The sequence below is a fragment of the Lupinus angustifolius genome, unplaced genomic scaffold (genome assembly GCF_001865875.1).
Source record: "Lupinus angustifolius cultivar Tanjil unplaced genomic scaffold, LupAngTanjil_v1.0 Scaffold_337, whole genome shotgun sequence".
Taxonomy (NCBI): domain Eukaryota; kingdom Viridiplantae; phylum Streptophyta; class Magnoliopsida; order Fabales; family Fabaceae; genus Lupinus; species Lupinus angustifolius.
Window position 1 is genome coordinate 255809 of NW_017727751.1, and position 12465 is coordinate 268273.

Below are 12465 nucleotides of genomic sequence, written 5' to 3' on the forward strand. Positions count from 1 at the left end.
ATATAAAACATCAAATAAGATAAGAGTATGAGGTAAGCTGATTGATCCATAAATTGAAGCATACACTCATTCACCATTTGGTAAAGTATTAAACATAGGAGGAATAACTATCTGATCATTAAGAAGTTTCAAATCAAAAGTAATATGATCAACTGCACTAGTATCAAGCAACCAATGAAATTATACATTACCTAAGAGAAAGACAGTCCAACAATGTTTACAAGTGAATTTGCAACGTAACATGTTATTACTTTGGATTAATCAATGAAGCTCTAGTTCACCATATTAAGAGCAAAATTCATGGATATGAAAGGGTTGACCAAAAACTAAAGAGAGAAAGAAAATGGTAAAGAGAGAAAGAATGAAAAGAGAGGAAGAAGAATATTGGAGTGTGTTATGTGTGAAACAAAGATGAAAGAAAGTCATTATTGCTTTGATACCATCTCCTTCTTGCCATAAAAAGAAGGGGAGAAGAAGCAAAGTATAAGATGGAGAAGAGAAAAAGAAAATTATTTATTCCATTGGTTCTAACAGTTACATGATGATATGTATAGAAATAGAGCAACTCTCACTCAAGAGAGATAGTCTCGTGGACCGAAATTCTCCTTCTCACTCAACGAGAACTAACCTCATTTAGTGAAACCTTGTTTCTGCACAATCTGATTTTCTATATAATTATTGATACTTCATTAACTAGTAACAAAATATAATTGGATCCAAACCTTTGCTTTATTACAAGAAACTAACTCAGAAATATATTTTTAAGTTGGATTTTAAAGAGGAAGCCCGAGGTTCTCAACCTTTTCATTTCCCCAAATCAACTCACGTATATCAAGTTTTGGTCAACAATTATGACAGTTTAGTATATTACATTCTACATTTTACATTCAAATTATATAAGCTGCTTGGTAAAAAAGCACTAAAATGAGAGTAATAGGTAGAGGAGGATTAAGGAAAAAGGAAGGAATAAAAACTATGCATGGTTAGCACCATCTTGTTCTTCCAATTCAATGCCTTCTTCAGCAAGCCTTTTTTCCTTGTACACATAACCCTTAGCAAAAAACAAGTATATAACCACATTTATAGCACTTAACAATGCCAAAAGCCAGTAGAAGTTATAGAGTCTCCCTTGGTTAAGATTATCTGCAAGCCATGGCTTGTTATGACCATTCACTTTGTTCACTATAGTAACCAATAAGGAGCTAAAGAAAAACCCCAAAGACAATGTGCTCAAGAAAAGCCCTGTGCTCATTGTTTTCATCCCTTTAGGGCATTCTCTAAGGAAGAAATCTAACTGCCCTATATAGGTAAATGCCTCTCCTGACCCCACAAAGAAGAATTGTGGTACCAACCAAAACACACTCATGGGTATCTTAGCATTAGGATCATGTGTTAAACCATGTGACCTAGCCACATTTAAGCGCTTTATTTCGGTTAATGCTGCAGCCACCATGGCAAAGATGGAAAATACTAGCCCTAGACCAATGCGTTGCAAAGGTGTTAGCCCTTGTGGGTTCTTTAGAACTTTCCTTGTTATAGGAACAATGACACGGTCATAAATGGGGACGGTTAAGAGGATGCTTCCGACGAAGAAGACCGTTAGAGATGCCGCCGGAATTTGGAATGATTTTCCGATGTGGCGGTTCATGGTGGTGGCCTGGGACACTGAGAATGTAGTCATTTGAGCATAGACTGTCCAAAACATGATGGTGGTGGCCCATATGGGTAACATTCTTATCACCAATTTCACTTCTTCAACATCAGTTAAAGTTGATAGATACCACTTCTTTTCCTTAGTGACTTCACTATTTGTGTTTGAGTCTTTGATTGCAGCCTTGTCCAAAAATCTGGTCATAACATTCATCAAAGTATACAATAATTAATTTTTGAAAAGAAATATCCAAAAACAACGAGGACTTATCTAAAGAAATATCCTTGGAATTTCTAATGAGAGTTGCATAAAGTTGCATATAATTCGTGCAATTATTGTGTTGAGATGTATGCAACATAAAATTGGCTATACAAACATTGCAAAACAATTATATACGTTCCATGGGTCTCACTCCAATATTTAATTATTGATTTTGCAACCAAAAGCCTAAAGCTTGCTCAAACACACATGTAAAGTTTATTTCATGAATTTTTAAGATGTGCATAGAGTGAGCAAATAGTTACTTGTATGATAAAACTCATATATAATACAACTGAAGCCTATCAACCAAAATATACAACTCAAGAGAATTTTGTTATTGGAGAAACTCTCCAAACGTTTATTATAGGATAAAAAACAAAAACTATGAAATATACAACAAGCTTAAATTTTTTAATTTATTTAATTTTAAATTATAATTTATTTTATCTAGATAAAGCATCGTATTTTAACAAGTGTCATAAAGTGTGAGTCAAATGATAATTTCCAGCATGTCACACTTCTCAAGTCTCAGTTAGCACTCACGTGTCATAAAATGACAAAAATGGACGGTCCACAACTACAAATACAAGGTGCATTGATGCAACTAAACACAAGGATTTATCATAGAATTTAATGGGCCTCCAAACAATAGAATAAAAACAACTCTCAACTCTTGTACTAACAACAAACAAGAATATTTTTTTGGGTAATACCTTCTTTACGAGGGAGAAGGAACTTAGTGCAATAGTTAGCTTTAAGAATATACAAGACAGAGACTTTTTGGGTACAATACAAGACATAGACTGGAATATAACCTAAAAGTATTCAATATTATTGCTACATGATAAGAATTATGCACATTTGTAAAGGTGTAACCAGCCAAAAGAGTATATTTTTTGAAGATGGTTTGTATATATGGGGCAAACAACCAAAGAAATTTTGTCTTTTTAGGATAAATGATAAGTTTTCTATGGGTGGATAATGTTATATATGCGGATAAATAACAACCGTCTTAAAGAGTATCTCAAACCATATCCTAGACTAATGAAAATATATTAATTAAAAAAATTAAATAATAATAATTTTTTTATTTTTACTTCAATATTATTAATCTATATATAATTTGGGACAATATTTAGGAATGTTGGGCGTATGCGAAGCACAAATAGCAATGTGATGCCACTAGGATGAGGATGACATGTCCCCATTCATGTCCAACTTAGTATTTTAAGTTAATAAAAAACAAAAATTAATATTTTAATATTACTTTATGAAATTTACTTAATTCAGGACATGGAAACAGAAAAATTATGGGACAGAAAAGCAATATCCTATGCCCGTGACAGTTGTAGCTGTGGAGAGATGGCCCACCTTCCATTGTTCCATGCAAAACTTTCAAGATTTGAATCTAGAGCCAAGAGATTGAGATGTAATCTCTCATTATAAGGAATCTAACATTGGAAAGATGTGTAAATTTCTAAACATATATAGTTTATTTGGTTAGTTAGAAATAATATTATTTTCAACTGGATTTCTAGGCTGTATCTTTGGTACATAATTAATAAAAAAGATAAACAGAAAAGGTAGAAAAGGAGAAGGTTGAACTCTAATTTAACAAATAATATTTGATGTATTGATTACATTATATCTCTGATGAAGATATTTTTCAAATAAAATTATTTGTTCATTATTATGATATATATGGATAAATATTTTTATATCTTAAATACGTATATCACTTCTTTTTTATGTACCAAAAATTAATACTTATATTCTTCAAAATATTTAAGCATCTTAAAATTTGGTCACTTCAACATTTTAATTATTAAGATTAAATTATAGACTATACTGCCAATTCTTATATAATTAATACAATATAATATATTTTTAAATAAAATATATGAAATATAAACATGTGATATGTGAGAAGGAGAATTGAATACAATTATAATTATTAGTCTTAAATAAAAATATAAATAATTTAAACTTCAGACTTTACCTAACTAAGTACTTATATATTATTAATGTAAAGATTTATATAATGATATCATATTATTCATTATTCATTTGAATTATATTTTTGAATAGTTAAATATGAATAATAAATGATATAATAATATATCAAACTTATACTCTTTCTATCCAAACTTTTTTCTCTCATAAGAATAATGAAGAAAGAGATTTGCCGGAAATGGATAACGAGTAGTATATTTTGTACATGACCCCTTCCCCGAGGAAAATATAGGCAAGTTTGTCGTTATTGTGACCAAAAACAAGGAAGACGGAAGATATCTAGTAACTAGAAAATGACATAGCATACATCTACCTAAATATGATTATTACTTAAACATAAACGATACAAATTCCACAGAATACGTGACAGGGTGCAAACTCAGACATCTTTTCTACTTTCATGGGTATTAAAGTATGATTATTATGATATTTTTTAAATCATGTGATTATTATATTTTTTAAATAAGATTATTAAACATATAATTAGTAATCATATGATTATTATATTGTTTTTGAAATAAAAGTAATCATATGCTTAGTATATTTCCTTTAAATAATATAATATTTTTTCTAAATATAGTAGTTATAACTGCGGAAGTTCTTGAAACCTCTGTTAATTATATTATGGGTTAAAACCTTCGCTAACTACAAAATTGGTTATAGTATTATTATATTATTTTTTCTAAATATCACGCGATCTCCAGAAATTTATACCTAGATGTAATGAATTTGAGAAGAGTTAATGAACCAGGAGTTACTATTTTGACCTAGCCTCTAGATCCTATCACTGCCCAAAAGATTCACTTTCTAAATATTTATAATAAAAGTGATATAAAAGCTTATAATAAACCGCGTGTTTCAATAATTAATCTTTCACTTTCAGCTCACGAGAACATGATCACGCAAGCCAAAGAACGTGCCAAAACAACTTTAGTTGTCACTTGTCTATTTTCATGACCAATTGTGGGTACTCAATAATGAAGATTCATATGCCGAAAGTTCAACTTTTGATTGCTTATTAAAAAGTTGAATCCCCCAGGATTTGGAACGTGAACACTCACCTACTAAGATAAGCTCATTGATTGTTAAGATTTCCTTCCACTCCTGAACTTTTTCACTTAAATTACTACTAAAGTCGAGAAATCCAAACATCCAGAGATCTTTATCTAAAGTTAAATTATTCTTTCATGAATAAAGTGAAAAATAATATGAATGAGTTTGTGATCTAAAAAAACATCAAGGCATTTTTCTATAACTCTATTAGAGACATTTTTATAGAGTAATAGAGACTTGTTTATAGAGTGAGTACCTATCAAATTATTCATCCTTCTACCAAATCAAACGACCTTTCTAAAAGTTATGGTAAAAGATTATAGGTGTCCTAGAACCGCACGTAATGATTTGTTTCGCAATTACTTTCTAAGGTTAGCTTAAATAAAATGCACATAACAATCAATCTTGAAAAGCATTTATATGAGCTACGTACAAAGCCACTAAGAACATTTTCGTGTAATAAGAGAAGAAAAAGTAGGGGCCACTACATAGAAAATCTCTTCTGAGGTCAATGAAACAGAAAAAATATTAATTTAATAACAAATTGGTTAGTAGTGTGTGAAAAAACTTGGGCGAATATGTCTATTATCTAAAGTAAAAGGTAATATAAAAATATTGCAAAAATATTTGTATGTGAATACTGTTATTTTTATCATTTGTTCTAAGTTCTAACACAGAAGTGCATCATAATTAACATAATTTTGGATGAGACCTCCACCAAAATTATTGGAGGGGCGAGAGAAAAATACATCTGTAATAAATATATGCAAAAGAGAGTCAAACATAAATAAAAGCATCTACGTCTGGCTTGAAAATAATATATATATTACATTTGCTTATATGAGAGAGGGAGGAAAACAAAGATTCTCTATCCTGAAAATCAAGTATAATGACAGTTTAAATTATTATAACTTAAAATATAATATTAGTTTAAATTTTTATAACTTTTTTCTTTCTTTTTAATTGAACAGAAATACAAATTACAACAAGAAATGAGACAGCCTATCTCCATTGTCAGGAGCCCACCACTATTTCTCGCCCTCCCCTAGATCTGCTCTCATTCAAAAGTTACAATGAAACCATTTCATGCAACTTTTTTATTTGTAATAAAATTATGGTTATTTTTTCTATTAAATATTCTCAAACCATCTTTCTAATTTATTATTTTCTTTCTCATTAACAATGACTAGAGAATGAATGAATGATTGAAAATGTGAGAGAAGTATTACCGGAACTGTTTGCTACGTGGCAACCTTTGCTTCCTTTTCATCATTGTATCGTCCATCATTTCATCCACATCGAACAACAACCCCGAATCATACGGCAACTCCATTTTCCTCTTCCTCAACGCCGCCACAAACACCACCGCAATCTGAGTCAGAGGACTACCCACCAGTTTCTTGAACCTATACTTCCTCGTACCCAACAAGAACACCACAAGTGCCAACAAAATAGCACACCCACATATTCCATAACCCCAATCTCTTCCTATGTGGTCTTGAATGTACACAAGAACTGTTACTGCAGCCAAGGACCCTATGCTGATGAAGAAGAAGAACCAGTTGAAGAACTTTGTCATGTGTTGTTTCTCACCTTTGTCTGAATCGTCGAACTGATCTGAACCAAAGCCTGATACACTTGATTTCACACCACCAGTGCCAAGGGCTGTGGTGTAAAGAGCTAAATAGAGAATCATTAGTTGTAAGTTATTTGCAGGCACGCAAGTTTTGCCACTGTTTTCTGTGCATTTTGGAGGATGCAGGCTTGGGATTATGGTTGATATGGTTAAGATTGAAACACCCTGGTGTATAAAAAATTACAAAATATATTAACCCAATAATTTCAATAGGACTCAAGAAAGAAACTTCAACAACTGAACAAAAAAAGGTTGAAGTCCTAATGGGCTTAGTGTAGTAGCATAAGGTCCTGCTACACTCACTCTATGTAGACAAAAATATAAAATGTTTGATTCCTAGCGATAGTTATTGGGAGGGGTAGCTCCACTCCCCTGAAATGGGTTAGTTCCTTATGTGAGGAAATATCATGGTTATACAAAAACACCCAGTCGGATGCAAATTAAACCTTCTTTGAATCAACTGTCCCAATAGCTAAACCTATATATTTTGAGAAACTAATTGAGACCAAGATGAGATTTTAAAGATTGAAATATCTTACAGTTGCTTGAACTGTTGCGAAGATAGCTATGGTGAGGTATCTGTTAAAGAAGGAAATGACAAATCTAATAAGTAATTCTAGAAAATTATTGAACCTGAACATGATTTTCATTATAATGTTTTAATGAGTGAAAACAAACCTTCCAATGAATGTGTCAGCCAAAAATCCACCTAACAAACAAAGCATAAAAGAGGTTCCCATGAAGTTGGTGACTATGTTGGCAGAAGAAGCATTACCCAAATGCATTGTAGCTGTCAAATATGTCACCAAATTTACGGCTATGCCAAGTGTTGTTAACCTTTCGCATGCTTCTCCTCCTATATATTACAGATAACAAAAGGAAACAACCCAATCTGAGTTAGTTATTTTCTTTCCTAGTTTGTAGTATAAAAAGAAAGAAAAAAACAATTATAGATCAGAAGAAGCAGATAATTGGTATTGGAGACCTAAGATCATGGCTGCTGCAATCCAACCACCGGTTTTGGACCTCTCTGCTGGGTGACCCTTGTAGTCCCAAGCATCTGGGATGGTTTGGACACTGCTCATTTTCCCCCTCTCTCGTGGTTGAATTATATGAGAAGTGCAAATGATAGCAAGAAGCAGAGTGAGTCTATATATATATATACACACATATATATATATATATATGTATATATATTTTGAATGTGTGTGTGGAAGGGACTTGAGGGTTGTGGGTCCTTATATGTACATGTGAGGGGGCATATGCATGGAACTAGGATGGGAGATGTTATCTATATCTCTTATTTTTAATGGAATAAGAATATTAAAAATAGATGTTGTGGGACTCAAATAAAAATGATATTTGTTATTGTAAAAAAAATATATATTATTCTTATTTTATGAAGTGCTATAATAAATTATAAAATAATGTGTGAAACTCAAATAAGAATTAAGTTTTTTCTATTATAAATGATCTTAATTTGAGTGGAAGGGATTTGGATATATTAAATTAAGTGATCAGAAAAAACAGGGACATGTCTTTTCATAGATACAGAGTTGGGATGAGATATAATGTCACACTGTAAGACAACATAACATAACTTGTGTTAGTTAATGTTTTAGTTAATGTTATTATGATTATTATTTAAAATATACTAAATTATTAAACTTTTAATTTAAATATGATTTAATTAATCAAAACAATATAACATAACATTTAACCGGTCATAATCATTTCCAATACTAGTGAATGAATGTTGTTTTTCCTTTTAGTTTTAATTATAAAATTATTTTATCATTGCAAATAAAAAGTATACAAATATAATTGTATTTGAGTTTTTCTTTATTTTTTTGACAATATTTTCCTTTTCAGTAGAAAAGATGAATCAGATTTACTATATGGATGTCATATATAAAATGGCTACATCAGTGATGCATCAAATAGTTTGGCTTTATATCATGTACCATCCTAACCCCACCGACCCTCTGATTCGACAACAACTGTTACCTCCTTATATTGTTACTACCATTATCAACTTCATAGTACCATCTTTATCTCGTTGTCACCTTCTCACCCATCTATCATTGCTACCGTAGTCACTATTCCAAACCTATGATAATTTATAAATGTCACAAGCAAAGCAGAAATTATGTCTCACCTCGTTCTTCTTTGCACTAGCTTACGAAACAATCAATCTCATTAATCACTTTTCGTTGAACCATAAGTGCATCACCGTGCACAGTTATCCGTCATTGTGGGCACGGGTAGATAACTTTTTTAGGAACTAACAATTTTAGTATTAATTGACGAAATAGATTTCCTCTCCAATATTAGTATCATAAGAAGATTTGATTTTACAAGGAACTAATCTATTTTAGGTTTGTGACTACTATTCCTAATAAGTGTCATTTTTAGGAATTAAACTATTGACCTTATAATTGTCTTAGAGATCTAGTGAGACCTTATACCACTTGATCAATATCTTATTGGTAGTCATTGATAAATTTATTTTATTTTAGTAATGGATCTGGTTTATTGTTCAGTTATATTGTGAGGCATGTTGTTGATATGCCAGTGTGACAATTACACATTGTAGCTGGCTCTTGGTGTGGAACCTGTAGACATGATAGCTAATTTGAATTGTTTTACAATATAACTCTCTTTCATTAATGTATAAGCAGAGACACCTAGAGGCCAGAAGCAACAATTTATCTATAATCTATAATTTATAATATTAAATAATAAATAGGAGTGGGTAGCACTTGAAAAAAAGACTGGATAATGTATTAGAAGTCATAACTCTAATTGCACAAATCAATAATAATTTTTTTGTTTTTTAATCAAAAGTTCACTATATAGTTGACTATATAGGCGGAGGAGCTATGAGGTGAGGAAAAATCTCTATTCTGTAGAATGAATAAATGAAGTTATCTATTGCCATGTGTAATCTTACTTACTCTGGAATGGAGATCCTTTGAATTGAATAATCACAATCATAACAAATATGTCAAATTATGTGGCAGTTATTATGAGATTATACTATGTGAAATTGATGTCAATGATTGAAGTTATATACTTTATAACATACGGACTTATCCTATTTAAGAAACATAAAATCTAAAGTTTGAAAATTTTATTTGTAATATCAAAGAATATCATTTTATCTTTTTGATTAAGAAATTAATTTCATTAGGTATGTAGAAGTCTCTTTTAGCAATTGCTTTTTCCGAAATTGAATATTAACTTTTTTTATTAGGATCTACATTACTAGACCAATCTCTTTTTGATAGTAGAAAAGTTGAGTTAATTATTTTAATATATTAAATATTAGAATTCCAGTGTAAATATTACATTTTAGTGTTACTTTAATATTGCCATTCCCTTAACACTAGCAGTTTACGTGGCAACGCCATATAGATTCTCAACAACCGCAGGAGTCATCCTCTGGGGTGGGCGCCTTTTGGCCACTCTAAAAGAATAATAAAAGATATGCATTACATAAGAAATATAATTGATGTTCTCTTGTAATCAAATTTTCTACATTTTTGGTAAAGATTTTTCAATATTTTTTTAAACACCAATTCGTGTCTAGCTGCAACGAACTTTAAACCTGGTTGAGTTTAAGAAAACTAGTTTGTAATTGGGAATTTGTAACTTGTAATTTTGAATCTAATTGAAATCTTGTAGCTGTGAAAACAACTCATTAAATTATAGTTATTTTGTAAAACGCACATCCCATTGCACTGATCGGGGGCGTTCGTAGTGACTGAGGGGGTCAAAGACCAAGTTGAAATTAAAAAAATAACTAAAAAGAACATACATTATTTATTATTTATTTTACTATTTATTAATTGAAGTAATTAAATACATAGATAATTAAACAACATGAAGAACTCTAACTATGTCATATCTAACCATGTCGGAAAAATAAAATACAAATTACACAATCATCCAAGTAATTTGTCCTATATAAAACCTTATACATTGTGTAACATATCTGGAGTGTTATCGATGGGAAGCTACACAAATGAAGAGGGTTGTTGGTTTTTCTTCGTGAAGGAAACATAAATGGAGGAAAGGTAGAAATTATAGATAAGATTAATAAGTTTTTTAATTGAGGGCATGTAATGTATTTTGTTAAAATATTGAAGGATAAAATTAGAAAATGAATTATTGAAAGCTACTTTCACTTTCTAAACGCTACTCGAAGTAACTTTCTGAAAAATAGTTTTCAAACACTAGAAGTTCATTTATAAAAATTACAAGTTACCTTCAATTTTATTTACCAAACACATCTAATAGCTTTTTGAATGGCTAAAAAGATACAAGCTACTAAAAAGCTACTGTAAGGGTTTACTTAAAAGTACTTACATGTATGCCGGTCAAAACAAACTAATGCAATTTTGGTTGTTCATGTTGTTTTATAATAGAATGAGTAAATATTCTGATATTACAAGTATACAACAAATAACACTTAAGCTTTATTCCTCTCACACATATTTAATAATATTAGGTACATAAATGAAATTCTTATAAACAATGTTTAGGATATATTGTTCTTACTTGTGTGGAATGCTTCAATTCTTAGCTCAAATATTATTGGGTCTACATGATGAAACCATTTATAATTTTGGAATTTTGGAGAAAAGAAAAATTTCAATATGAGAAGAAATTGATTGAATAGAACTAAAGAGAATGATCAGAGGATAAAGTATTGAATAAGATTTCACTCAAAATATGAAGATTTGACAAAATTTCAGGATTTTAGAGTATGAGACTCGTGAGAAATGAGAGAAAATATGTTGGAATGAGAAAATGAGTGAAAATTTGGGTTTTCTTTTTTATAAATGAGCAAGTAACAAGTCACTCACTTGAGGTAAGTGATTACTCAAGTGTTATGTCTAACAATTCCTAATAATCGATTACTAATATAGGCAATCAGTTACTAAAATATTTTGGAATTATTTTACAGTGGTCAGTAATACATTACTCACCTAGAATAAACAATTAACTAAGTATTTTAGAATTGATTTCAAGTGACCAGTAATTGGTTACTGATATATAGAGTAATTAATTATCCATCTATTTTGTAACCGATTACCAATTGCATGTAAGTGGTTACTCACAAAGGATAATCAAGCATTTCATACATAATAAATAAATAAAACCTTTGAAAATGTATGCTTATTTTAAGTTATGAAAATCAATTGCATGTGCATTAAAAATGAAAATATGATTTCGAAGAATCAATTGCTTAGAACTGATAATGTTAGTTCGGCTGATAATAATATATATGAGCCTAAATAGTATTGTGAAGTTTCAAAACTGAATCAAGATATGTATCATTCTTGATGGACACTTTGCCGAAGTTTGTTGGGGGCTTGCAGCTAAAAATGATTTTAAGGCCCACAAAATTATCCATTGATGAATCTGGCCTTGTTGTTTATGAAAAACAACAACGTTTTGCATTGCACGAAAATCCCAAGGTTTATACTCTTCATAAAGTGCATAATGTGGTCGTCAAAGCCAAGTGTAAATCAACAAAAACTTTCTTCAAATTTTGTGGAAAAGAAGATCATGCTTCTTTCAAATGTAAATGTAAACATCATATCACTCATATCAAGCATTGTGTAAGTAAATGAAAGTATCCAATTCAATCTATTTACCTAAAACCAATACGTGTTGGTTTAAGTGGTTCATGTTTGATTGCCCTCAAGTAAGGTCTCGAGTTTGAGTCTTGTGGATGAAAAAATACCCGCTGGGAGAGTTAGCCTCATATACCTGTAAATATTCCCGACTTGAACAGAATTGCCTCCAGTACGAACATACATGTGAGAAACAAAAAAATCTA

The 12465-nt window shown here is 30.7% G+C and overlaps 1 protein-coding gene across 1 annotated transcript; it reads right to left on the minus strand.

Moving 5' to 3' along the window:
* Positions 1 to 715: 715 nt before the first annotated feature.
* On the minus strand, positions 716 to 7731 carry LOC109341059 (protein NRT1/ PTR FAMILY 6.3-like). The gene is made up of 5 exons (XM_019578858.1): positions 7600 to 7731; positions 7293 to 7470; positions 7154 to 7193; positions 6208 to 6779; positions 716 to 1847 (listed from the first exon to the last, which is right to left on the minus strand). The coding sequence occupies exons 1-5, from the start codon at positions 7697 to 7699 to the stop codon at positions 974 to 976; spliced, it is 1764 nt and encodes a 587-aa protein (XP_019434403.1). The 5' UTR covers positions 7700 to 7731; the 3' UTR covers positions 716 to 973.
* Positions 7732 to 12465: the final 4734 nt, after the last annotated feature.

What these genes read in the sequence shown, in the direction of transcription:
- LOC109341059 (XM_019578858.1), bottom strand. Translation starts at nt 7,699, where the DNA reads ATGAGCAGTGTCCAAACCATCCCAGATGCTTGGGACTACAAGGGTCAC. An exon ending in TGCAGCAGCCATGATCTTAG is followed by an intron (nt 7,471 to 7,599) that starts GTCTCCAATACC and finishes TGTAATATATAG; the next exon opens with GAGGAGAAGCATGCGAAAGG. An exon ending in TCGCAACAGTTCAAGCAACT is followed by an intron (nt 6,780 to 7,153) that starts GTAAGATATTTC and finishes TTTATACACCAG; the next exon opens with GGTGTTTCAATCTTAACCAT.